The sequence below is a fragment of the Pantherophis guttatus genome, chromosome 7, assembly GCF_059756535.1.
Source record: "Pantherophis guttatus breed Tessera chromosome 7, ASM5975653v1, whole genome shotgun sequence".
In the NCBI taxonomy this organism is placed as follows: Eukaryota; Metazoa; Chordata; class Lepidosauria; order Squamata; family Colubridae; genus Pantherophis; species Pantherophis guttatus.
This window is the reverse complement of record NC_142069.1, coordinates 34,394,309-34,421,687: the sequence shown is the minus strand read 5'-3', so window position 1 is coordinate 34,421,687 and position 27,379 is coordinate 34,394,309. Positions and strand designations below refer to the sequence as shown.

The 27,379-nt window shown below is 38.3% G+C and overlaps 1 protein-coding gene across 2 annotated transcripts in view; it reads left to right on the top strand.

Annotated features, from left to right (window-relative positions):
• The window catches only part of EMP1 (epithelial membrane protein 1), a 38,181-nt gene that overhangs the window by 5,953 nt on the left and 4,849 nt on the right, over nt 1–27,379 (top strand). The window contains exons 2-3 of one of the 2 annotated variants that reach the window (XM_034403736.2): nt 11,046–11,140; nt 19,980–20,099. In XM_034403736.2, coding sequence (XP_034259627.2) covers nt 20,022–20,099 — 78 coding nt within the window. In that variant the 5' untranslated portion in view covers nt 11,046–11,140; nt 19,980–20,021. The remainder of the gene's footprint in view (nt 1–11,045; nt 11,141–19,979; nt 20,100–27,379) is intronic. The other variant, XM_034403735.3, reaches the window with a different exon arrangement.

Below are 27,379 nucleotides of genomic sequence, written 5' to 3'. Positions count from 1 at the left end.
TTTGAAACCTATTAATATATTTATATTAATATAATGATAAATATCAAAATATTTAAAATAAATGGAAAAAAATTCTAAGCTCACTTTGAGGGCTCCAGGAAGATATACCATAAGTACAAAAGGTGATTAAGTGGACAGCAGTCTGAGTAGGAAGAAAAATACTGTTCAAAAAGGTTACATACATATGAGAAGGACTTATGCTTTGATTAATATGCTTACTAAGCCAATCAGCTCAAGTCTTTGGCAGGATAGATACCCTAATTCTATCCAGAACACAGAATCACACCTCTCGTAAGAGAAAATGTTGTGTTACAAAGTTTGGTTGAAGCACTTTATAACTTTGAGGAGTTATATTTTTCTGTATTGATCTGTATGGTCTGGAACCAGAATGGTGCCAGACTTTATACTTCTGAATCTGTATCTTCAGCCTCTGGAGCATTGACAGCTATTTGGGTTCCTTTTTCCAAGAACCAGCTATGTGTTTATTGAACAGAAAGATTGCTAGAAAAAGAAATTTAATTTAATCCAGCATATGTGAAACTCCAGTGGCTGCTCCTTGCCTTCTTAAAGCCAAGGGGTCCCTGTGGGACCCAAAGGCAACCTCAGTGCAACTTCAGAGTCCCTCTAAAACTCACTATCAAATTGCAATTCTTTTGGTGACTGAAGTAGAAAATGATCACTTACACAATAAGCATGATCTCTGCAGCATTTAATTAATTGAATGTTAATTGATTTCAGTTTAATAAAATCAAATGTCATACTTGCATTGGTTCTGCCAGGTTTAGCCTACTTTTTTGTGTCTAGTCTTCACCATGCCTTTTTAAGTTCTTTGGTTTTCAAAATGTAGCACCCTGCTGAGTCAAAAAATTAGATTCAAATGTTTGAGACAGAGGTGATATTCAGCAGGTTCTGACCAGTTCTGGAAAACCGGTAGCAGAAATTTTGAGCAGTTTGGAGAACCGGTAAATACCACCTCTGACTGGCCCCGCCACCATCTATTCTCTGCCTCCCAAGTCCCAGCTGATTGGGAGGAAATGGGGATTTTGCAGTAACCTTCCCCTGCCATGCCCACCAAGCCACGCCTGTCAAGCCACGCCTGCAGAACTGGTAGTAAAAAAAATTGAATCCCACCACTGGTTTGAGATTATTTCTTTGGTTTCTAGACAGGATTCAAAGAGACAGAGCAGAAATTGTCTTCTGCCATCAGTAACAAAGCAAAAGGGCCCAAGCAAGTTCTCAAAACCATCATTAAGGAAGGAGCTTTCCTACAAATGTGCAGTTCTACTTGCAGAGAGGAAGAGACTACCGAGGGCTGCTCCCCTCAGATCCTGTATTCACATAATACAGAAAATCACTGTTAGTTGAAGGGCATTTTATATTTGTATGTTTTGCTTTGTTTTTAGTAGATTGTACAAAACCTAAAGCAAAAGCAGAAAGAACAGAGATGTTCAACGTAGCACCTCCTCCTAAACAGGACTCTCTGTTGAGACCAAGCCACATCATGTACAATGTCTCAAGACACAATGAGTATTCTGAAGCTTTCCATCTAATATAACAGAAAGCTTTCATTCAATCTCAAATGGGATAAAATAGTCCTTATTTTAAGTGTTGGGCAGCGAGAACTCTTTTCCCATAATGCCTTTGGATTCTGGAGAGTTTTTTAAAACGCAAAGAAGGCAGAGCTGAATTTTCAGGAAGCGATTTGGGTAAAAGGTTAAAAAGAATTTTAAAATAAACAATGTAGCTTTACAGATTAGGTCACCATAACTAGATAACCACTAGAAGGCTGCAAAGAGATGAGGAAAATGCCAATACTTTTCCTGCAGTTTAGTTATTGTCTTGGTGAATTCTTGCAGTTCAAATATGGTAGCCATATAGTTTAGCATTCCACCAGTTTGCAAACCACTACACTGCAGCTATACTTTTTAAAATCATCTGTCAGTTATAGCTCAGGAAGAAAATCTATCAGAACACCACTCCAGTTCTATTTTGCTTTCAATATTCTTGTACTGGAGGGGGAAAATGAAACATTCAAGTGAGGTTAACCCCAACTGTGGTCCTATAGTTTGGGATGAGAAAGAAGAATAATCTCATGGCTGATATTTGAGGGGGACTAAAACCAAGGTCATCCACATCCCTAAGACTTACATTGCTCAATTTTAAGTAGAAAATGGAATGATGTGGCCATGCAGTGTCCTAGTTCATGGCTACATTTGTGGATGCTTTGGCTTTTGCATTCTCACATGACCACACCTTGTTCTTCTCCATTCCATATCCTTACTTGGGAATTCTCCAGGGTGTTTACATGAATTATGTAAATTCAAAGACACACCTTTGGATAAAAGAGAATGGAAAGAAGAAACATTTTTTCCATCTTAGAAACACAGGAGCAGTCTGTTTGAGAAGAGTTGCAAAGGAAATGTTGGAGTTCAATGTTCACATGTGTGACGTGTTCATTTTGAGGTGAGAAATCCAACTAGAAGGGAGATGGAGTTACAGTAAGAGTAGAAGCAAAACCAAGATAAGAAAAATATTTATTTACTCAAGGAGCAAAATGTTATCTTTTGTAATAAAAGTTGATACTCATAATATTAAATGAGCTAATTTTGAACTCTTTAACACTTCCTTATACATCCAAATCAGCCTCTTCAGGTTACACGTACTTCCCTCTTTTCACTATATATTTAGGGTAAAATAAAGATTTCAAGTTTGTGTTGAAAATGGTTGTGGGTGATATGATTTTTCTAGATAAATTAGGATACTGTTTTATTATTTTAGACCAGGGTCTAGCAAGGTCTTCCCAGTTCTGTTTTCTGGACTGTCGTTTTTACATGTTTTACACCGACCTCTATTACCCACCTCTTTCTACCAAAGATACAAAATGTATACCTGGAAAATATACTGTGGCGCCTTTCTGCAGGTGATGCTGATTAGACAGGGAAAAGCAGCATTCGGCAACCCTGTTTTAAGCATTTTAATGCCATGTTTGTTCTTGCAAAAAGCACTTGAAGGGCTTTCAGCTTTTTGACTATGCCTTTAAAACTGCTTGATATTCAGCAATTAGCAGTAGTTTTCCTGACATGACTAGAAATATTGCCACTTGTTTTTTATTGCAGAGCAACTCATTAAATCAAGCATAACTGCAGGCAGTGAAGACTTCAAGGAAACTAAGCAGGAGTGTGTATTGGGAAACGGGAAGAGGTGGTGGGCTAATTGATAAATAATTCCTCTGTTTTTCTCTCTCATGCTATATACATATACAGTGCCTAAACCAAATTCTTGATAATTATATAATGTATAAGAGTATATTAATGGGAAATTATCCATGTATGACTAATAAAGGTGAGATTGGCCCAACCCTGCTGGCTTTCCAGAAGATCCTCAATTTTGTGATTGTTAGTTTGAATTTTGATTGTATATGCCACTCAGAGTCATTTGCTAGTGAGATAGGCAGTGACATAAATTCAATCAATAAATTCAATAAACAAAGTCTACAGAACTTGTCTAATTGTATTTGATCAAGCTACTAAAAAGTTGGTAGATCTCAGTGGTTGGTCGTATGTGGCATTTCTAATAAACCACCAGGTAATTCCTTGCAACCTTTGAAAATCATATTTTCATACTCATATTTTTATGTGTTTTTAACACACTGGCATGCATGAGAAAAAAAGTTTTCAGATGACAAAATATGCATGTTTTATTTCACTTCCAGAGGTAGAATGAGTACTGTACATGTAGATACTTGTATGAGGATTAAAGCCAAGAATCACATTGCCTGTTTCAGCATGAACTTTATTATAGCTCTAAGAGATTACACACTTTGGAGTTCTAAGTGGAACCAACCTTATTATCCTAACATCCTGAAAAAAATCATAAGAAGAATTTGAAGCAGGACAAAACCATTCCCTCTGAGAAGCACTAAGAGCTCTGGATCTACCCAGTGGTAAATTGCTTTGCTTTATTCACATTATTCAGCACTCACTGCAACAGCCATGCTAGTTAATATAATAGTTGTATTACACGTGTTGGGACTAGAGCTGAGAGAGAGTGGCTTGCCTAAGGCTACCCAGGTGAATTTATGGTTATAGTCAATTGTGAAAACAAGATTGCTGGACCAAATAAATGTTCTCTCCTCCATTGAAGCAATTTCATCTTTACTTACTTTCCCATTTCCTCAACAACAACAAAAAATGTTTTGATCATTTTTTATTAAATTGTGGAAGAGATACCCTGAGTGGCCTCTGGATAGAAATACAGGATATAAAATGAAAAAAATGGCTTCTTTCCATAGGTAGTTGTCCTACGTTGTTCATTTAGTGATATGTAACAAATGCATATAGATGTATTTCATTCAGGTCCCACATTTTATATTTCCAGTTTAGGAAAATATATGTTGATGTAGTTGAAAGAAGGGTTAGAAAAAGTGCAATCCCTGTTTATTTTGCTCAGACAAAAACCTACAGAGTTCAGGGGTGAATTTTAGACAGCCTGAACACCGTCAATATTTTTCTAAGCTTCTTCGTCATTAATATCCTAAGCTTCTTAAAAACATGCAATGAGACAGAAGCATTGACCTAATGCATTTTTAAGAGAAGTTGTATAATAATTCCACTTGTGTTTTATTTCCTCATTTTTGGGGTAATGTTTGAAAGACCCCCTCATATAAGAACACTTATTGCATTAGTACAACCAGTATCCACTTCCTAGTTTCTTTATTTATATATGCTATATGCTATATTTATATATGTTGGATAACAACAACAACAACAACAACAACAATTGTACATTTTAAGAAGATACTTGGTTGATACCTAGGATGCTGGCAGCAACCCGTATCAACCATCAGCACCAGTCAATGATATTTGTGATACATTTTTAAATGTTCAATTGATTGAGTTTTATGTTTAATGAGTAAAAGAGATAATAATAATAATCAGCATAAGAAATACTCCATGCTCTCAGGCATCAACCCATTTCCAACTACTCCCACGCAGGAGAGGACAACTGTAACACCAGACCCAGAAGATCCACTGAAAAAGCCAGATCTTGATTGCTTTTGAAAGCCCTAAAAGTTGGGACTAATTTGACTTCAGGGGAATGCTGTTCCAGAAAAGGAGGACAGCCCTTGATATGGCCTGACCCCATGTAGCCTCTGACAAGGCCTGATCTCATGCTTCCATATTCCCTATGGGCTGGAACCTAGAAGGCACCATGTCTTCCAGATCTTAACCAATGAGCAATTGGGAGTAAGGCTTGTTTTGGTCTGGAGCAAGAATGGGAAGCAATGCTCCTATAGATGTAGTTGAACTCCAACTACCAACAGCTCTAGCAAACATAAGAAAATTAGAATTTCTACAAGGACCACAATTTCCCAATTCCTTATGTAGCGTGTGAGGCAGCATATTTGTTATCAGAATTGCCATAAGTTTCCACATACTACAAAAGTAATATGATATATTAGTTCATAGCCTGGATTTTTAGTGGTGCACACAAACCATAATGGGATACAAATGCAAAGTCATACACATGAGGAATGGTTAGGAACACAGTATTGTTACTTAGAGAGTTCACCTGTCCTTTTCAAAGGAATACTTAATCAGCAGTATCAAGTGTGTAAATAATTCCGAAGTTCATTTTTGCAATTCTGAGGGACCTCTGTATAATTGCTAAAAGCTGACACCATAGTTTCTTATTTTTTTTTTCTGGAAATGCAAGACAACTGTAGTACAACTCTAAAATAGACATATCATAAGAAAACCCTTCAAACTGCCCTAAATCTATCCTCATGTATGACACTATTTATTCACTTTGTGATTCTAAGTGGCTTCTCCCCATATTAAATGTGACTTATTCACCAAAAGTTTGCACATCCATGCAATAAAAAGTTATGACTCTCACAATAAAATGTAATACTCTTTTCTAAGTATCAATCCTGTTCCATATCAGTACATTAAAGTCCAGCCCTATAATCTGTTTTAATGTTTCCATTCTTTTTCTGCTCTGATTTTCCTTCCTTCCTTCCTTCCTTCCTTCCTTCCTTCCTTCCTTCCTTCCTTCCTTCCTTCCTTCCTTCCTTCCTTCCTTCCTTCCTTCCTGAAAGTGTCAAGAGCTCTAAAGCCTTTGGCTATATGTAAACCAGAAGAAAATCAGAATTCAATAGCAGCTTTTGCAAAAGCACTGGATGTGAATGATGCACCAATTTAATTATGTCCTGCTCTGTAAAACTGGAGAAGGATGTTTCTTTATTTATTTAACTGTTTGTTTATTTATTTATTACCATCCATCTCAACCCATTGACTCATTTTATGCTTTGAAAGTGGGGAGGAAAGATCTCTGTGTGGCTTTCATCCATGATGGGCCCCCCCTTTCTTGTTCCCTGCTTCTTCCTTCTTGTTCCTTCATCCTGCACGTCTGGAATAAAAGTGGGTGGGACCAAAGAGATACAGTATTTTCCTCCCTGGTTGCTCTTGGCTACCTTCCAGCCTCAAGCAGCTGCCTGCACCTCTCCCTTCTAGAGATTCTTGCATGACTTAATGCTCGACGGTTGTCACTTTCTGAGCAAATATCAGCTGTATTTATTACTCTTCAGCAGAGTCATCCATTCTCCAAATGAATCACAGCCACCAGGAAAGCAAGATGTTGCTCATGTTTTCCATCCCTCTAACCACAAAAGTAAAAGCAGAGTTAGTCTTGCCAGGAATACTTTTCTAAGTATTGATTGATGCTGTTCAGGCTTGCTCAGTGAGGGTTTCCATTGCTCAGGTGGTTCATGGGCTTTCCTTCACCAAAACCTTTCCTAAAAAAACTAGCCAACACATGCTCAGTTGGTTTACTGGCATATCCTATTACCATATTGTTCATCATGCACATGTTTGTGTACTCCTATGCAGTTAGTATATCCTCAGACTATTATATATCGACAAGAGTATATATTTAACTGTTTTTATTTATTGCTCATAAATAAAATGTCATAAAATACATAAAATACAACTAAAAGTTGTATCCACAATATTGATATCCTTTTGCCTTTCTTTTAAATTATTGAACTTGCTACATCAGGATGAAGTGTCAAAACAGAGTGTACAAGTTCTTGTAGTAGCCCATCTGTGGCTTAACAGATGGGAACAAGAGGATCAGATATGGCCAGAGCCAGCGGTGAAATGCACTTACTTTCGCTACCGGTTTGGGAGTGCAAGCATGCACGCTCTTCTGCACATGTGCAGAGGGTCAAAAACAGAAATGACGTCCCGGTGGGTGGAGCCTCCTGCCGCTGGCGCTACCGGTTTGTGTGAGCCGGATAGATCCAGCTGGATTTCACCGCTGGTCAGAGCCTGTTGGAATTATGATTCGACTTCACTGCCTTCTGCTTAACACATTAACACATTCCCACAATTTAGCAAGTTGCAGAAATGGGAATAGAAATGATGATTTTTAAAATGAATTACTGAATTGCATAAAATGTTCATTTTAGAATCATCAGAGGATAATGATTTTTCCATCATACATTCTAGACCGAATTCATGATTTATTTATTTGTGGGTGACTGATAAAACTGGTCAGTTACTTCACATATAAGGAAGAACAGAATGTGATTAATATGCTGGTCAGAAGTTTTATTTGCAATTATTTTTATGTTGCCTATTCAGTCTTTATACAAAGTCAGGCTACATGACCATCTAGCCTAGTATTCTTCTTTGTTGCTACTAGCATTCCAGGGTCAGAGATAGATAAGTCTTCTCCTCTCATCTGCTGTCTGTCTTCTGTTCCTGAGATCCCAGAATGTGTACTCTCCTGCAAATCAGGTTCTAATGCTAATCTGTCACTCTTCTGTTGCTCAGGAGAATATGTTAACATGAACATAATTTCCTCCAAAATAAAGTAAATATAACAATCCCTTAATTACAATGTTGAGTTGCTAAAACCTACTTTAGTGAACAGGTAGTATATGTATTTCGTCAGAAACATGATTACAACAAAAAGTGACATACTTCAACCTCTTTCCTTTCTTTTCAGGGAGATGGGTGTCCTTGTACGACTTAAATGAGCCAGGACTCCCAAATACAGTTAGCCTGATTTCAGTTAGCTGAATGGCATATTTTATTTAGGGTGGCACTCAGCACTTGATGTATCACAAATCTTACCATGTATTTGCTTTTGATTCATTACTTTAATTTTCAAATGTCCTAGTCCTTGATTTGCTCTGTTACTCATCCTGTTGATAAAGAGCTAACTTTTGGCCAGTGAATCACATTTGTGAGGAAGGCAGAAGCAAATGCCAGGGGAAGGGGCTTCCTGACAAGAAGTACTGTTACCGCCATCTCTTCACTATGAAATACAAAATTGTAGAGGCCTGTAGTTAGTGTGCAACATAAAACATTAGCTTTTCCTTTTCTGTCAAATCCTGGCTAGTCAACCATAAATCTTTCTTCCTTCCTTCCTTCCTTCCTTCCTCCCTCCCTCCCTCCCTCCTTTTACTGCCATGCCTCTTTTATCTTCCTTACCACTTCTTTCTATTTATGTATGATGAGTGTAAAGGGGTATTCCCCCTAAGAGCCGAGGTGGCACAGTGGTTATAGTACAGTACTGCAGCTACTTCAGCTGACTGCTAGTTCAGCGGATCAAATTTCACCGGCTCAAGGTTGACTCAACCTTCCATCCTTCCAAGGTGGGTAAAATGAGGACCCAAATTGTTGGGGGCAATATGCTATTTAGTATACTGTCTTTGATGTAAGTCGCCCAAAGTCCTCGGAGAGTGGGCGGCATAGAAATATGACTAATAAATAAATAATAAATAGTATTCACAATGGCACATCAAGGGTAGACAATAAGGTTAATGACAGTCATGCAACAAATGATTCATAATGATCAAACTGATTTTATAAATGGTAGACAAATGAAGAGTAATGTAAGGCAAGTTGTTAACCTGTTGAATTTGAAGATATGGCAGAAGGGTATTAATAATTTTGTTTGGGCAGGGAAGAGACCGAGAATAAAACAAAAAATAATGCAGGATATACGTGAAAGAGGAGGTCTCAAAATGCCTAACTTAAGACTATATTATGAGGGAGCTGTTCTATCAGCAATGAGCGATTGGATGAATTTAACAGAAGAAAGAATATTGAATATTGAGGGATATGATTTGGTTTACGGGTGGCATGCTTATTTATTATATGATAAGAAAGTGGACAAGACTTTTAGAAGTCATATATTAAGGAATGCTCTATTGCGTGTCTGGAAAAAGTACAAGTATAAACTAAACGAGAAGTTACCATTGTGGGCAATACCCAGACACGCGATAGAGAATATAAGTGTAGAGCAAAGGCAGGATGTGATTACATATAAAGAGCTTCTTAACAAGGAAAAAGGTATACTACAATTAAAATCTTTAAATCAACTAAGAGAAGAAAGGACAATTCGAACATGGTTTCAATATGTACAGTTGCAAGCTAGATGGAGAGAAGATCAGAAAATTGGTTTTTTGCAAAATGAGGAGAACTTGGTAAAACAGATTAGGGATCAAAATCAAATGCATATAAAAAGGTTATATAATGCGTTGGTAGAAATAGATTTAGAAACGGAGTTAGTTAAGGACTATATGATAAAGTGGGCACAAAATATTGAAGAACCAATAATGATGGAAACATGGGAAAAAATATGGGTTAGAAATGTGAAGTTCACGCAAGCCCAAAATTTAAGAGAGAATTTTTATAAAATGTTTTATAGATGGCATCTGGATCCTAAAAAGCTAGCCTGTATGTATCCAAGTGTGCAACCTAAGTGTTGGAGATGTGAATGTGATGATGCCACGTATTATCATATATGGTGGACATGTAAAAAAATTAAGGCATTTTGGATAAAAATATGGTGGATTATTCAAAATATTCTCAAAAAGAAGATAAAATTTACTCCACAGTTCTTTTTGTTAGGCATAATTACAGATTGTACTGTTATAGAGACTAAGTTGATTTTAAATTTAATAACAGCAGCCAGACTCTTGGTGGCACAGTACTGGAAGAAGGAAGACTTGCCTACTATTGAAGAATGGACACTAAAAGTAGTGAATTTAGCAGAGATGGCTAAAATTTCAGCGTATTTGAAGGACCATTCAAATGAAAGATATATATTGGAATGGAGAAGATGGATTGACTATATTCAAAACAAATATCGGACTAAAAAGTTTCAAATAGCTTATGAATGAAACCAACGTTTTCTTTTTGAATATGTTTAGTTAGTTGACAGGGGAGTTAAAGAGCAAGGGGGAGTTTGGAGAACACAGAAAGTTAGCTTATTTTAGCTTATGTTTGTTATGCTATACCCTGTTTTTGCTCTGGGAAGTCCGGGGGGTGGGTGTTGGGGGGGAGGGGGGTTGGAGGGAGAGGGAGGATGGGGGGGAGGGGGGAAATTGTAATGATTGTTAAAACTTTTTAAATAAAAGAATGGGGTAGACAATAAGGGAATGCTGCTGAAGATGAGGAGGAGACCATCTGGAGAGATAGTGGCAGATGTGGAGTTGGGTCATTGCTGCTCAAAACCCAGTGGTGCTCCTGAGGCCTCACAATGTGATTTGGCAAGTGAAGGCACTTCTGGGTAACGACACTCTGGATGTCAAATAGGCTAGAATATGCCACCAGCTATTCGGAAAACTATCCACAAGCAGACGGATGGGTGAATTACAAGAGGAACAACCTTGCAAGTAACAGCTTTTGGGTGGTTGGCTTCATCAAGGCTAGTACCTTTCTTTCCATCACTGTGCAAATAAGGAATCTCCACTTTGCTTCTTCTCACAATGCAATAGAATCAGGAAGGATAATTTTTGGAATTTTGAGAGCATGTCTTTGGAAGTCTTATCCATCAGAAAATGAATAACTGGCTAGTTAGAAATAAGTCATTTATTGCAAGGCAAATCAATGAGGACGTTCCCTGCCAGCCCCTATTTATATTTCACTTTGTACGAGTTTGTGGGTGGGTAGGGTTAGTGGGAAGGGAGATGAAGAATACTTTAAAATACAGCACTGGATCACAGCCCTCTCTTTAATTTTCTCTAGAAACTACGCCTTACTACATGGTTTCCATTGATCAGAAGTGCTGTAGACTAGTGAGGGCACTTCTGTCTGAATGGTAAAAAGCATTTTGTTCCCAGGTAAGCTGATTTCCCCTACCCCCTTCCTCCCACTGAAATGAGACAGCTCTTAGGCACATATAATTATGCCTCTGAGTCTAAGAGGAATCCCTGCCTATGAGCAACTGCCAAAATGATGGTTGTTTGGAACTTTGCAAACACTCCTATGCCTTCTGCATCTATGCATCTTCCAGAGTTTTATGAATACTTTGAATACTTGAAGCCTTTCCTTGCTACCAGAAAGGCAGGGATGAGTTTTGTCATTGCTGTGGAAACAACTTTTTTCCCTTTGTCTTGCAACTATTTTCTCTAGCCCATGGTCTAGGGCAGTGATGGCTAATCTTTTTGCCACTGTGTACCAAAAATGTGGGGAGTGTGGGGGGTTGCGTGCATGCCCACACTCATAATTCTATGTGCTCTGCCCCCCTGCACCTGAGCGTGTCCCCTCTGTGCTCCCCCCGCTTTTGGCACGCAATGGCACAGTGGGCCCATTTTGCACCTTTCTCAGGCTCCAGAGGCTTTCTAGGAGCCTGGGGAGGGTGAAAACAGCCTTCCCAAACCCCCTGGAGGCCCTCCGGAGGCCGGAAATGACGTGTTTGCTAACTTCCAGTGGGACTGGAAATCCCGTTTTTTGCTCTCCCCACACTCCAGAGCCTTTCTAGGAGCCTGGGGAGGATGAAAATGCCCCCCCAGAGCCCCCCCCGAGGCCAGAAACATAAGTCAGCAAACTGAGCTCACGTGCCCACAGATATGGCTCCATAGCCATAGGTTCGCCACCGCGGGTCTAGGGCAATCCTCTTGCATATCATGAAATACTACTGTGGCAGGGCAACAACTGCTCGCTTGATAGTGCAAGTGGGAGACAAGGTTTTCTTCTATTATTATTTTGTCTCTTCAGAGGGACAGAAAACTTGGGTGAAAGAAGCAAGTAGCTCTAGACAAGTTATTGTATGTATTGTGGGCATTTTAAAAAAATCATGCCTCAGGTGGACTTTAACATCATCATGCTTTCATTAGATTAAATTTCATCCTTGTCTTTCCAAACATGTCATCAAAATACGAATTATATCTATCATTTAATAAATGGTTGTTTTTCTTTTGGGTAAGGAGATTTTGAAAACATGTTAAGAAAAACAATATTTCTATAAAATTAAAACTGTCACACAACTCACAGAATTGGTCAGGAAGGAATAGTGGAATGGAGGGCACTCACATAAATAACTGAAGAACTGCTGCATCTTTTCATTACTTTAATACAGTGTTTTTCAAACTTGGCAACTTTATATTGTGTGGACTTCAAGTCCCAGAATTCCCTAGCCATCATGCTAGGAGTTGAAGTCCACATATCTTAAAACTGCCAAGTTTAAAAACGCTGTTTTAATAGCAATAGTAGGTGTGTAATCAGCAAAGGTATATGATCTTAGTGGAGGAATTTCAAATTGGCCATCAAAGGGTGAGCTCATTAGGATAGCAAAATTTTCCATCACAAACTTATACTGAAGAAACTTACACTGAAGAAATATAGTTAAAGGCAGAGATGGAAATACTTCAAAATTATGGAATCTGCTTTGTACTGAAGCCCCAAAATCTATCAAACCATAGCCTGGTACAAACAACATATGCTTAACATTAAAAGAATTCTGAGTCCAAAAAACTGTTTTGAATACCAGAATTTACTGGAGCTTGCAGCAAATTCCAATGCTTATTATCCCAAGATTTATTCATGTCAGCAGTAAAATTTAAGGCATGGAGCAGATTGGTTGGTTTCTGCTATTGTTAAGCAGCTGGGAGCATGATATCCTTATAGAACTATTGCAAATCACATCTATTGATAAATTCTGATCTAAATTCTGTTCATAACTGGTTTAGTAGCTGTGCAAATCAAGGAGTGACTACATATCTCTTTTCTGTACTAGAGAATATAATTTATTCCTTTTTCTTCAGTCTACCCTTTCTATATGAGCATGGAAAATGCAAAACTTGCTAGGATTTCAGAAACCTTGCATTTCCAAGTGTTCCCTGAAATATGTTATCAAAACCTCTTTATGGGAAATAGACAAATGTAAGTAAATATTGTGTAGGATAAATGTATAGTTCCTCGTTGAAACATGAAAGTTTAAGTTGGTGATTCCTGAAGTTTAAACAAATTAATTAACAGATGACTAGGGCATAGCAATTCCATTAGCCTCATACTCCTGATATCCTCCATGATGAAGTTCAGCAAGTGGCTACCCAGAACTGACCTTCTTTGTGATAGCCAACTGCCTTTGGAATAATCTTTCCAATGAAGTATGTCTGTTGCCATCTTGATTCTCTCTTTTGTGTCAGATATACAAGAAGTGGTAGGGTAGAAATGTTTTCCAATAAATAAAGACAAACTAGATAGTTACAGGAAAGTTTTGCATCATAGGGACAAATAACAGACAAAATGCAAAGGTGTTTCTCATCATATATTCCCTTTTCTGAGGGTAGGGTCTATTCAAGAGTTCTTCTCTGTGAATATTGTAGGAGTTGTTAGCAATGTTTCTTAGAAAAGAAAAATGCCAACAGGTTCATGATTTTGTTTTCACAGAATCAATCTTTGTGGTTTGCGATACTGAATATAATGTTCTCTAGAAAATAAGCTACATTAAACTTGTCATTCCATAATTAAATATAGATCTGCCACTACTAATATCACTGTTGGAATTCACAGAATAGGAGTGGATTTAAGCCATAATTACTGAGGAATAGAACTACCAATTAAGTAAATCAACAACTTCCTTGCCCTGAAGAATCACCATTTTGGGATAAGTATCTCTTCGTTGGATGGCTTTCACTTCTGGGCATTTATAAAAGGAATATCTTTACCTGAAGATATTAAATGAAAATGCATGTTTATGATATCATCTCCTGCCATCACTATAAGCCTCCCATTTATTACAGTGTACTGGGGGAAAGGAAGGTAATGGAGCTATAAGGCCAAAGCAATAGCAGGAAAATACAGGTTGGAAGGACAGCTAGTGTTCAACATGCGAGACCAGTATATTTCAGCAGAAAGGGATTTAGGGGGGAAAAAGGCTTTGAGAATATATTCACAGAAGAAAATACCTGGATTAGAGCACAAAATATGTCATTTCTGTCTCTTGCTTCTATAATCTTGAGTGTTCTGTTTGGTTACTAATTTTGATGAAGGACAGCTAGAGAAGAAATGATAAAATTGGATAGACCTAGTAAAAATAATATCTTGTTCCAAAACAGGTCAAATAAATTTTAAAAACTGTTCTCTCATGCATGCAGGCCTGCAATTAGATAAAGAAAAGCAAATGGGGATGATAGAATAAATGAGTAACACATGTGATTCTATAAATTTCTATGATTAAGGTTTTCATGACATGCATTATTAAAGGAAATCTGCATTATTATATATTTTATCATCACAGCTATTCTGTTTCTAACTTTCTGATCACAGGCGCAATGCCTGCTGGCAACAAAAATGGCACTAATACACTTTCTTCTCCACTTATTAAAGTTGCTTTCTTAACCATCTGTATCTAGGAATAAACCCTACTGGAAATTACAGAACTTATTTCTGAATAACGCATAGAGCTGCATAGCTAACAAATTGGAGTGGATATCAGCATTTATTTGTCACTCTGAGTGATTTGCAGCAGGAACCTAATATCAAGAAGCAAATTTGGTTCATCTAGCCTAACATTCTCTACCATGACTGGTAGATTTCATAAAATAATTTTTCCCAGCCCTGCTAGGAGATAGCAGGAATTTTATTTGTAACCTTGGTAAGCAAAACAAGTTGTCTACCTCTGAATAGATCAACAGGAATTTCTGACTCCCAGCTTTTAGAGAAATAGAAGCAACAACTAGTCTTTAGTTCTACTTGTTGAGTTACAAAGGAGGTAAGAGCAGCTAATAGTTGTTTTCTAAAATTGCACATTTATTTTAAATCTCTGTCATGAGTTATGCCATGGTTATTATCTCTTTGCTGCAATGATACTCACCTATAAAGTTTTAGCATTAATGCATTTCCATGATCATGTAGTTCCATTTGCCTATTTTGTATTCATGTTACTTATCAAGAATAATCAAGATGGATATTTGCACTTTCCTGTTCATTTTTTTCACACTGTGTAGCTCATGATATCCAATTGCAAATTTGCTCCACCCCTAAAGTGATTATTTTGCAAGTGCCTCCACAGTCCCAACCTCTTATTTGCAGCTGTTTTTAGTCTGACGGCAATGCTGCATAACAGCCTAAACTGCTAATCTGCCATGCCACTCCCAGCTTTTCCTTAAGACAGAAATTCTTCTAGTGCTCCTTACTGAATTGCAATCCTGTAAAATAGCATTGAACTCATTTCATTCTAGGGCCGTGATGGCGAACCTATGGCACGCGTGCCAGAGGTGGCACGCCGAGCCCTCTCTATGAGCATGCACGCTGTTGCCAGCTGCTCTTCTGGTTTAGGGTGTGCACAAGCATGCTGGCCAGTTGGTCTTTGTGGGCATCGGAGCATCAGAAAACAGCCCAGAAAGTAGCTCCCAAAACAGTCTGAAAATGGCCTGAAAAACTGCCTGAAAATGACCAAAAAATTGGCCTTAAAATGACCGGAAAATAGCCTGAAAAATAGCCAAAAAAAAAAGGCATGCATGTGCCAGCCAACTGGTCTTCAGGTTTCCAGTGCTTTGGCATGCAGGAAGAGCAGCTGGATGGCACGCATGCGCATGACAGAAACCTGAAGACCAGCTGGCTGGTATGCATGTGCGCACTGCACCGGCCAGCTGGTCTTTGGGTTTCTGGAGCTCCTGCGCACGCACATGCACACACATTCCGGTTTGGGCACTTGATGCCGAGAAGGTTCGCCATCACTCTGGTAGTTCTCTATCTGTTGGTGTGGCAGAGATGTGAGGTAGACCATGGGTGGGTTCTACTTACCTTTACTATCGGTTTGCAACGGGGCTATGTGCGCGCGCACTTCTGCACATGCGCAGATCGTCATTTATGACGTCTGTGTGGGTGGGTGGAGCCTCCCGCCAATTTTACTACCGGTTCTATAGAACCAGACAGAACTGGGAGCAACCCACCACTGAGGTAGACCAAAAGTTAAGCACTGTCAGAGATGAAAAAAGTGCTAATGTAGTATCTTGGGAACAGGAAGCATATGTATAGCTATCCCCTTATTAAAAAAAAAAAAGCCATGAGACCAGAGATTCCAACACTGTCATGCAGGATTTAGCATTTGCTTCTATATTGCTGCAGAATCGCAGATGATTAAGATGTTGAGCTTTTTCCACTTCCTAACAAAAACACACTGCAGCGCCATTAAGAAATCCCACAGATAATCACTAGTTGTTCAGTCAGGAAAGAATAGGAACATGAATCAACTTAATTACAAATAAATGACAGCTTTCTTCAGAAATGTACTGAGACAGACTTATTGTATTAAAAAGAATTGGGTGGGTCCCACATTACAAAGTCTGGATTGTTCTTGTGCAGAAAACTCCACAGTAACATCATTGATCCCTCTTCTCCAACAACAGGTTTTCCTAAATGTCACTGCATCCAGTCTGATAGTAGCCTAGCATGTTCTCATGCAGATGCCAGTCAGACTCTTGTACAATAAGCTTGCCATCTGGAAATAACCAATGCAGTCTGTACGTGAGGAGACTGCTTGCTAGAGTGCTTACATACTCACAGATAAACATCTCCTAATGGAGTAGCAAGGGTGGTAATAGGCACCTTTTTAAAAAACCAGGATCATGTTGCAACTACCATGCATTGGCTGCCAGCTTGTTACCTTTAAAGCCCTCAGGTTGTTCTGATATATGAAACCAATTTCTATTTCACCTTGAGTCTTTCTGAAGAACACATGGAGAAGGCTGAGTCTACAAGAGTGAAGGCCTTCATGGAACTGGCCATCGGTTCTGTGGAATACTTTGCCTTTTTTCTTTAGGTATTTCCCATTCATAAGATATTCTGGCAGGTTTTTGTCTTGCTGAACTGATAAAAAAAAAACACAGGACAAGATATATTTCTATCACTTAAGTAAAATCAGGAAGAACAGTTTATCCTAGCTGTGGGAAATTCAAATAAAAACTTACAATACATGTTAAAATGGACATGTCCAGTAGTCCTAAAAACTCCATATTTCATTTAGTTGTGATGACAAGGAGTCATGGGAGTTAGGGTCCATAAACACCTGGAGGTGATTATGGAAGCATATACATATGAAGACATTGCCATCACAAATGGAATTCATTGGACTAAGGGTGGTGGTGGGAAGAGAATCCTGCTTCCAGAATAATCCCACTTATTCTAATGTTGCAATATCATGCCACATTTCCTATCTTCCTTGAAGTTTGCCTTGACTTCACCCACTATTCTGCGGGATGTGATCCAGGGGTGGGTTCCAAATCCCATCGCTACCAGTTCGCTCACATGCCCAGGGCACTTCTGTGCATATGCAGAAGCTTCTGCATATGTGTGGGTACAAACCAGTAGCAACCCACCACTGATGTGATCCCAAGCACAATACTTTGCTAACTGTAATTTTGAGAGTTTCATAATGACATGAATATACTTTCAATAAAATCCATCAACAAATGCCAACAACCCACTCCATGGTTGACATTAATTCTCATTAAGCTTACACGGCTGGGTTTTTTGGAAGATCGGGTCATTACTGAAATGAAAGATGGTATCTCTCTGATGAGCATTGTTTTGCTCAGAGCAAAACCATAGATCTTTTCTTATTCCTACTTTATGATCAGAGATAGAAAAACATTATATGAACTTAGATAGAAAATGAAGTATTTAGATGGGATAAACAGAACAAATCACCTCAGAGGTGTGCAACCTTTTTTCTGGCAAGGCTTTCCTGGGTCTTTGAAAGTGTGCTTGGAACTACATTGCCAAAAATTGTAGTTGAAATCAGGGCAAAGCATAATTTTAATTGGAATTTACATTTAATTAAAATTAAGTACAGTTAATATATAATTTAATTTATTTCTTTTTATTTACATGGCTGCCTCTCTTAAGCAACTCTTAAGCAATGATATGATAATTTGTAATGCGTAACTTACTAGTCATACAGCAAATATTTCCCTTTTATCATTTTAACAGTTGCAATTTGGAAAAACGTTTGAAGTCTTTAGATACTATTCTCAAGACATTCAAAAGACACATGTGACTTGGCCTTCAGGCAACTCTGCTTAACATTAGCCATCGAATATTGATAGACCTTATATCATGCATAAACCAATATTTTTTTGCTTGCAAATTATTATTTGGTATGCTTGTGTACCATAGACTACTGAACCTGCATATCTGGATTGACAGATCATTGTCTCTATAGTGAGGATCAGAGCTTTTAAACTGAGTAAGCAATAACATATTTGCTTTCTCCAAAGACCCTGGAAGTGTAGCATGTGCTTGGAATAAAGAACTAGACCAGGAGAAAAGCCCCAACCACTAAAAAGGAAAAAAAAAATCCTTTGTTGAGTTTACAGTATAGTAATGAAATAAAAGCAGGTGGATGAGCCTCTTCCAGGATTCTCCCAAGTTTGTTTATTTGTTTCTTTATTTATAAATTTTATAGGCTGCCCCACCTTACCTCTAGGTAAGAGTACTGCTTGCGGTACTTTTCCTTGTTTATGCCTGTGTTACCTTGATTGCCAAGATGCCAGCATGCTGGCTGGAGAATTCTGGGAGATGAAGTCCTAATGTTGCCAAGGTTAATTTAGAGGGAGCAAGGCAGAGCAAAAGTTGGCAAATGCAAAGCCAATGAGGCAGGGCAAAGTTTGAAAACTGTGTGAGATCTGAAATTAGAACAAGGTCTCATGGGAACACATGTTTTCCATCTCTGCTTTAAATGAAGGATGGGATAAAATGTAGTAAATAGTAATAGTAAAGAAATAGGATTTAAACTAAAATTAATGTAATAAAGGTTTACACATCTATACATTTTCATGGATTTATTTATTTATTTAGGCTCCTTTTTCAAATATGTATGACTTTTACTCAGTGTTTTACTAACATCTCAAAATAATTAAACTGAAGATTTTCTAGTACAGGTAGTCCTTGACTTACAACAGTTCATTTAGTGACCATTCAAAGTTACTATGGCATTAAAAAATGTAACTTATGACCATTTTTCACAGTTATAACCAGAGGTGGTATTCAGCAGGTTATGACCAGTTCTGGAGAACTGGTAGCAGAAATTTTGAGTAGTTCAGAGGCCCGGTAAATACCACCTCTGACTCGCCCTGCCCCCATCTATTCTCTGCCTCCTGAGTCCCAGCTGATTGGGAGGGAATGGAGATTTTACAGTATCCTTCCCCTGCCATGCCCACCAAGCCACGCCCACAGAACCGGTAGTAAAAAAATTTGAATCCCACGACTGGTTACAACCTCTGCAGCTTCCCTATGATCATGTGATCAAAATTCAGATGCTTGGCAACTGACTTCTATTTATGACCGTTGCTGTGTCCAAGGTCATGCAACCACCTTTTGCGACCTTCTGAGAAGCAAAGTCAATAGGGAAGTCAGATTCACTTAAAAACTGGGTTATTAACTTATCAGCTGCAGAGATTCATTTAACAACCATGGCAAGAAATGTTGTAAAATGGGGCAAAACTCACTTAACAAATGTCTCATTTAACAACAGAAATTTTGGGCGCAATCGTGGTCATAAGTTGACAGTGGTTGTAAGTCAACCTGTGTTTGCAGATCCAACTTACTGCATTTTGTCACCGGCAGATTTTTAAAAATATGTCCTTTGTTGCCTGCATAGAGCTGATATTGAACCCTGCTCTTACATTCAGTGTTTGCTTTTTAGATTAACTTAGATTTGTTTCTCTCCCAAAGACTTCTCTGCATCTGAGATTGTTCCTGAAGTGAAGAGCCAAGATGTTGGTACTACTGGCTGGAATTTTTGTGGTTCATATTGCCACTGTCATCATGCTCTTTGTCTCCACTATTGCTAACGTAAGTAGCAAAACCTTCTCAATGTTTCTGATCTGGAGTAGCAGCCATAAACTGTTAGTCTCCTCAATTTGGTTCAGATCCACGGCAAGCAATGCTTTTGTAGTGAGAAGCTTTTCTGTGTTTGGGAGCATCTGGTAGTTGTGGGCACCATGATAGTGACAGGATGAAAGTATAAGAGTGGGTAATCAAGAATTTTCAATCCTGCCTCTATTTCTATGGGGCAAGGGAGAGATAAGGAGCACAAGAATTTTGAAAAAAAGACAAATGTGTGAGTCTTACTGGAAGTTTTGCATGTACAGTTTACTTATTACCTGGCTAATAAAACAGTAAAAATCCTATCACTGTAATAAGGCAGAGTAGGCTAGAGCTAGAGATCTTGTGGAGCCATGTGGTCTGAGCTGCCAGTCCCTTCATTTTCAGACTGAGTCCAGTACATGTTCCTAAATGCAGGATCATCTAATAGCGTTAGACTTCAACTTCTCCTTTCTTCCTGCCTAAGAATCTGGGACTTACACTGATTTCAGACATCACACTAAACTATGGATCTTTTAAACTACATTTTATGAAATAACAATTGGCTAGTTTACACTATAATGAGCCTTTAACCATGGTATGCAAACGACAGTGCCTGTGATCACACAAGGCATGTTAAGACAAAACCAAATAAATCACATTACAGTTTTGGATGTTGTGTGGCCCAAATATAGTTGACTGTATTTGGAGAGTGGCAGACATGGGAAAGACAGGTCACTATGTTCTTGATTTACACATCCTTAAAAACCAGTTCATCAACCATATATTTATGCTAAACTACTTTCCAAAAACAAATTACTTCCAGAAAAAGGCAACAGAAAACTCCTCTGGTTTATTTATGTGGGTTAAGATTTCTAAATCTGGTTGTTCAAAATTACAAAAGAAGTAACGCCCTAAGGCTTGGCGTATTCCTCATTTATTAACTGAAACAAAGCAGCAATTCAAAACAGCCTAAAGGCGTGAAATAGAGATCATTCCATTCTCTTATCCTGATCCTCAAAACACCTGGACCCAGCCCACTCAGAAACAAGTTGAGTGAGTTAGGACATACTAGTTATAAGATGCTTTGCTCTCCCACCTGCCAGACAGTCTGTTGTATAATTACAAGGTCTTTCCCAGCTTGTCTGTTTTGGAATCATAAAACATTCTCATGAACTCTTTGGCAAAGCCAAACTCAATGGGGGAGAAAGGGATATCATTTGGCAGGATTCTTGGTTTGTATGACAAGTCTAGCTTGGTTCCTTCCTGTCCATGCTGAAACACTGTGTCCTCTCCCACTTTCAAGAATAAAAGTTTCTGGAACTTGACAAATACAGAGCAGCAGAGACAAAAGCACAATAACACCTAGGAACAAAGGATGTACACATTTCTGTGTGGTCATTTCTAAAACTAAATTAATAAATGTGGTTGAATTAATGCAAAAGAAAAATATAAACCAGTATTGACAATGTTCTTTTAAATAGCTAGCTATATATTTCATCAGCCATCCACACTCTGATGTTTTCCAGATGTGTTTAGCACTAAAATCATTAAAATAGGTTCTTATGACTACATGAACATTAGCACTGAGTGGAGCGTGCTTGTATCTCTCTTTCTCTATTCAAAAACATAGAACTAAGTCATGGGTGTCAAACTCATAGTGTCATGTTGCCGTGATGTTTCGTGATGTTTTCCCCATACGCAGAGCTGAGGTAGGCATGGCCTGCGTGTGACACATCTGGCCCACGGGCCGCCAGTTTGACACCCTTGAACTGAGTGGAAAATCCAAACAATAAGTGAAAACAGATTTAATTCTTCCTCTCAACTTTTATTTCACCATCTCCTATCAAACTGTGACAAGCAGACTGGCATCATTCATTTCCAATATTATTACAGAAATGTCTTTTCTGCATTAAAAAATCAGTAACAAAAGCAACGATATGGTAAATTAACTCATTTTGATTAACTGAACCCTTTTAAAATCTTCAGTTTATGACTGATTAGGTCTGCTTGCATTCACATATACTATTAATACTATACTGTATAATGAATCCGTATAACTATTTTTCTTTTGACTGTCATGTACCAATTTTACTTGCCCTCTGTGATAATTAAAAACCAATAGAATTAAGCTTACACTTGGCTGGCTAGATTAGCACTTCATGGAATCTGTTTTGCTGCATCTTGCACTGAGTAAGAAGTTAAACTAAATGACCTCTGGGATACTTTCCAACTCTGTAATTTTATGATTCTATGACTGGGAATTACCTGTAGCTGAACAGTATTCAAAATTCGGGAATGTTGGCTGGGAATTCTGGAAGTTAAAGTCCACATATCTTAAAGTTGCCATGGTTGAGAAAAATTGGTCAAACCCCTTTGCAAGACCCCACATAAAGCAATCTTTTTCTAAATTAGATCCTTCCACTCTTCCAAAACGTTGAGCTTGAAAGCCTTGTTCCTAGAGCAGTGATGGCTAACCTTTTTGCCATCGCGTGCCAGGAGAGGGGGGCGGGGGAGGGTTGCGCGTGCACATGCCGACACCCATAATTCTATGCTGCCCTGCGCATGCGCACACAACCCCCCTCCCCCTCCATGCTCCTGGCATGCAATGGCCTGGTAGGTCCGTTTTTCTTTCTTACCTGGCTCCAGACCCTCTCTATTTATCTGGGAAGGGCAAAAACAGCCTTTCCCACTCCCTTGGAGGCTCTCCAAAGGCCTGAAATGGCCCATTTCCTTTTCCTGGTGGGACAGGAAGTGATGTTTTTTGCTATCCCCAGCCTCCCCAGCCTCTCTAGGAGTCTCTAGAAGCCCCTCTAGGAGTCTCGAGGAGCCTCTCTAGGAGTCTCTGGAGGCTGGGGAACAGCAAAAAAGTCACTTCCTGTCCCACTGGGAGTTGGGAAATGAGCTATTTCAGGCCTTTGGAGAGCCTCCGAGGGAGTGGGAAAGGCTGTTTTCGCCCTTCCCAGATAAATAGAAAGGGTCTGGAGACAGGTAAGAAAGAAAAACGGGCCTCCCCCCTCCCCCGCTGTCCGGAGGCAGGAAACAACCTGTTTCCCTACTTCTGGTGGGCCCAGAAGGCCTGAAAATCAGCTATCCGGCGGGTGCATGCACCCCAGAGCTGAGCTGGCATGCCCACTGATATGGCTACGTATGCCACCTGTGGCACGCATGCCATAGGTTCGCCATCACAGTCTTAGAGCATCAAATAAATCAACCAAGAATCAGAAGAGAAGGAAGTCTAGATGTCAGGATTGGATCATTACACATAGCTTTCTTCTGATCAGTATTTCTTTCAATAATTAAATACATCATTCCAGGAAATGGCGCAGATAAGGCATTTTTAATGTAAAAAAGATAGATCAAGCTTTTGGCATTTATTTATGCATTGAATAAATTAAGCACAATCATGCATCCCACCCCGTAAATTCCAAAAAGGCTTTTTTTTTTCATTCTGTGTGAAAAAGACAGGCCCCCCTACCACACCCTTGGTCAGGAAGCAAAGAATTTCTCAAAAGTAGGCTTGAGATAATGCGCCCATTAAATTCCCTAGTACTTGGCATTTTGGGCCACATTGTAGAAATTCCTCTGAACAAAATTTGCATGCATTTTAAGATTTGTTTAATTTGTTATTATGATTGACAAAAGATAAGAGGTCCAAAGAAATGTCAAGAAATATCAACAGTAACAGGATGAGCCACTGTATATAAACAGAGAGCAAACTCCACTCCCTTCAAGCTCTGAGAATTTTACCTAGTTGGCTAATGAAACGCCTGCAAAAAAAAAAAAAAAAAAAAACCACACACCCACAAAGACACACAAATGCACAAACATCCAAATTCAGGGAACACCAAGGACTCTACAAATGTCAAAAATGCTATAATGACACGGATGAGCAATAGGCAATAAGGACCTGTTAGTATGTAATTTGGTCACAAAGTAGCCTTTTTTAAACATTGCTTGAAGAATTGAAACTACTCAGTTTAGTATTTAGATACAGTTCACTAAAAACAAAGTTCACATGGACACACATATGCACACATACATGGACAGGCACAGATACACAAATCAGAAAGAGTCTATTAGCACTTTTCAAATTAACACATTTTATTTACAAGGCATAGGCCTTTGGGAACTATGGCTCAGTATTTGATACTGTGGCTCGTGAAGTCTTATGTCTTTTAATAAAATGTGTTAGTCTGGAAAGTGATCCCAGAGTTGTCCTGATTTTTGTCTACCATAGACTAGCATGGCTCTTCTCCTACAATAGATATAAAAAATTAACTCAACACATGCTAGATGCTTTTCTGATATTTATGATTGCCCTTGGTGACTGTGTGAATAGGTTTTGAGGTCCAATGTTTTTTTCTAATTGAGCAGGAATTGCCTTGTGGACTCTCTTTCTCTTCTCTTTTTCTTCCTCCCTCCCTGCCCCCTCACTTTCCCCTCCCCCTCCCCCTCTCCCTCTCCCTCTCTCTTATATTATAAACTTTTCATGTTTAAGTTGATCAGTACTTCAAAAGAACCAGGGTTAAAAGTGAAGCAACATGGTCTTATTTGGTTCTCTCCTGATGTGCTAAAATTTCCACAATCCAAAATCTATATAGCTGGTAATGTGGCTTGAAGTCCAGCTATGATCAGGTTAGGAAGATACATTTAAGATGGTTTTAGTTTTGCTAATATCAATAAAAAACAAGCAATCAAATTCTTTTTCCTTTACAAAAGACAAAAGAATCCCCCAATTATTGTTGTAATAATAATTTGTAAACTATTATTAATATTTCAGTAAAGTTAATGTATGGTTGATACAGATTTTTTTCCCCAATTATTTATTTTATAATGGTTCAGCAGCATGGTTGAGCAATTCTGGGGGTAGTGGGGAAGTACTTGTGGCTTTTAAAAAACTTCTGGTAAAAGATTCAAGATTCAAGATTCTTTTTCCACCACTTCCTTTGGAAAAGAAAACAGTGTACTAAAAAATCAGCTGTGGACTGATTTTCAATGACCCACACCCAATGTTGCATGAATAAGTATACTTATTAGGAAAGAAGCCTCATTGGATTTCACAGCATTGACTCTGGACGGCTAGCTGATGAACAGTAGAAGTGAACTAAGCAGGAAGACAGTGGGATGTGTTACTCGTTATTGCTTTGGCCACATTTATATTTACATATCAACTGGCTCCTTTGCTTTAGTTTATGATGACATCTGCTGGATACTTCTATCTGAAGCAGCCTACTTATTTTATACACACTCATACACACACTCATACACACCCATGGCACACAAGCCAACATACTATTGAACAAAAACAGGAAAGATATTCAGAAGCCAAAAAACTCAGGAAACCATAATACGTTCTTTGTTTTCTCAGCACTCTGTTGTTCCAGTATTTGGCATCTATCTCCCCTCATCATAAATCCATGAGAATAGAATAAAGAGAGAGATTTAGGAATATCTTTGTCATATGCATTCCAGATTCTCATGACTCTCATTTGAATATGGAAGATAGCAAATGTGCAGTTAGATTTCTCCCCAAGGATTTCCTCCAAAATATTTTATGAAGTAAGAGGAGAGAACAAAAATGCTCTGTCCTTTACTCTGCTTTTCCATGTTTTCTCCCTCAGATTTTCTTAGACCAAATGGGCCCTATCAACTGTGTGGGTATCATTGAAGTACTCAGCCTAATTACTTTTTTGTATAAATAATGTATAGATTTTTAAAAAAAGTTTAGGAATACTCAGTTACATTCATCTGGATAGGTTTTACAAGGAATAAAACCCAAGAAACCATTTTCATGTTGAAAGTTATAAGAATTCACTGCTGTCCCTCCTATACCCTTTCATAAAGTAATACTAAATCTATATCTTAGACTGGGCTCTGAAAAATTTATGCCCATATATCTCATTAACTTTTGTTTTTAAAGTTGCTTTATGTTTATTTGAATATACATACTAACCTAAGAATTGGGAAGCCTCCAAAATCATAAGGAAATTATATACAGAAACAAACAACTGCATTTTCATTTGTTTCAATGGCTCTCCTCTAAATAAATCTGCTCTAAATGGGTCTCTATTCTGTTCACTATAACCTAGAAGCATAGAAAATATAGTTCTAGCCTAAGGGGTCAATATATAAATGAAATAAATATATCAGATTGCATTAAAAACATTTTAAAGATACAAATGCATCAAAAAGCAAATAACTCTGACCCTGCTTAGGTCACAGAGAAAATCCAGTTGAAGGACTATAATATTCATGATATCAGAAATATGACCTTTTCCATCACATTCTCCAGGCATCTAGCATTTAATGATTCTTAAAGGATACTTGTTAATAAATTATTTGCACTTTTTAAAATCTGGGAATGTGGCTGCATTATAATTGAGAACTCTCAAAACTATAGGAAGACCCTTCATGGAACAGCCAGTCTGGCTTCTGGTATTAAGGCAACCACAATGGGAACCGTTCATTTGTGGTGGAGGGGGGGGGCAGTCAAAACAGACAAGGGAGGGGCAAAGTTTCATGTGATTTGCACTACAATTTTTGTGGTTTTGACCCCCCTCTCCTGTCTATGTCCGTGAATGGGAGTGTTTCAACCTTCTTTATGATTTATAAATACATTGTGTTACAGAGTAAATGCAGCAAGCATCAAGATATATTATTGCAAGAGATGATGAGGCAAACTTTTCTTTATTTAATTCATTGTCAGTACTTAAAGTAGACATTTCTGAATTGACCATCTTTTATGTCATTTACTTCATGCCTTCCTGAATTTGCTATTCTAAATCTCACTGAATTGATAATCTTAGTTATTAGATTCCAGTTCTTCAATAAAAAGTCAAGGGGCCATCAGAGAATGTCTGTTTTAGCGCAACATCCTGTAAAATCTAAACTCGAGAATCTCTGTTTTCTTTTTTGAAAAAGATAATCTTACGTTTCTGACTTGATGAAGAAATAGATCAACTAGTACAAGGCAGTTCTTCATACCTAGTGTACAAGGACAAAACACCATCAGTTGGAGCAACCATCACCATGTCATACAGTTTTCAAAGCAATCTGTACCTTAATACCATGTATTAAGGTGTTGAAAGTCAAAGCTAATTCATTTTCATTACCTAGGACAAATATGTCAGTAAATATGTCTTCCTATCACAAGCCGAGAAGCCCAAATCTCAAGAGAGATAAATATGATAATAGCTATCACTTTAAATGCTTCAAGAGAGATGTAGATATTTCAGGAAGGCATAGCTATTGGTGACTAGTAGCCT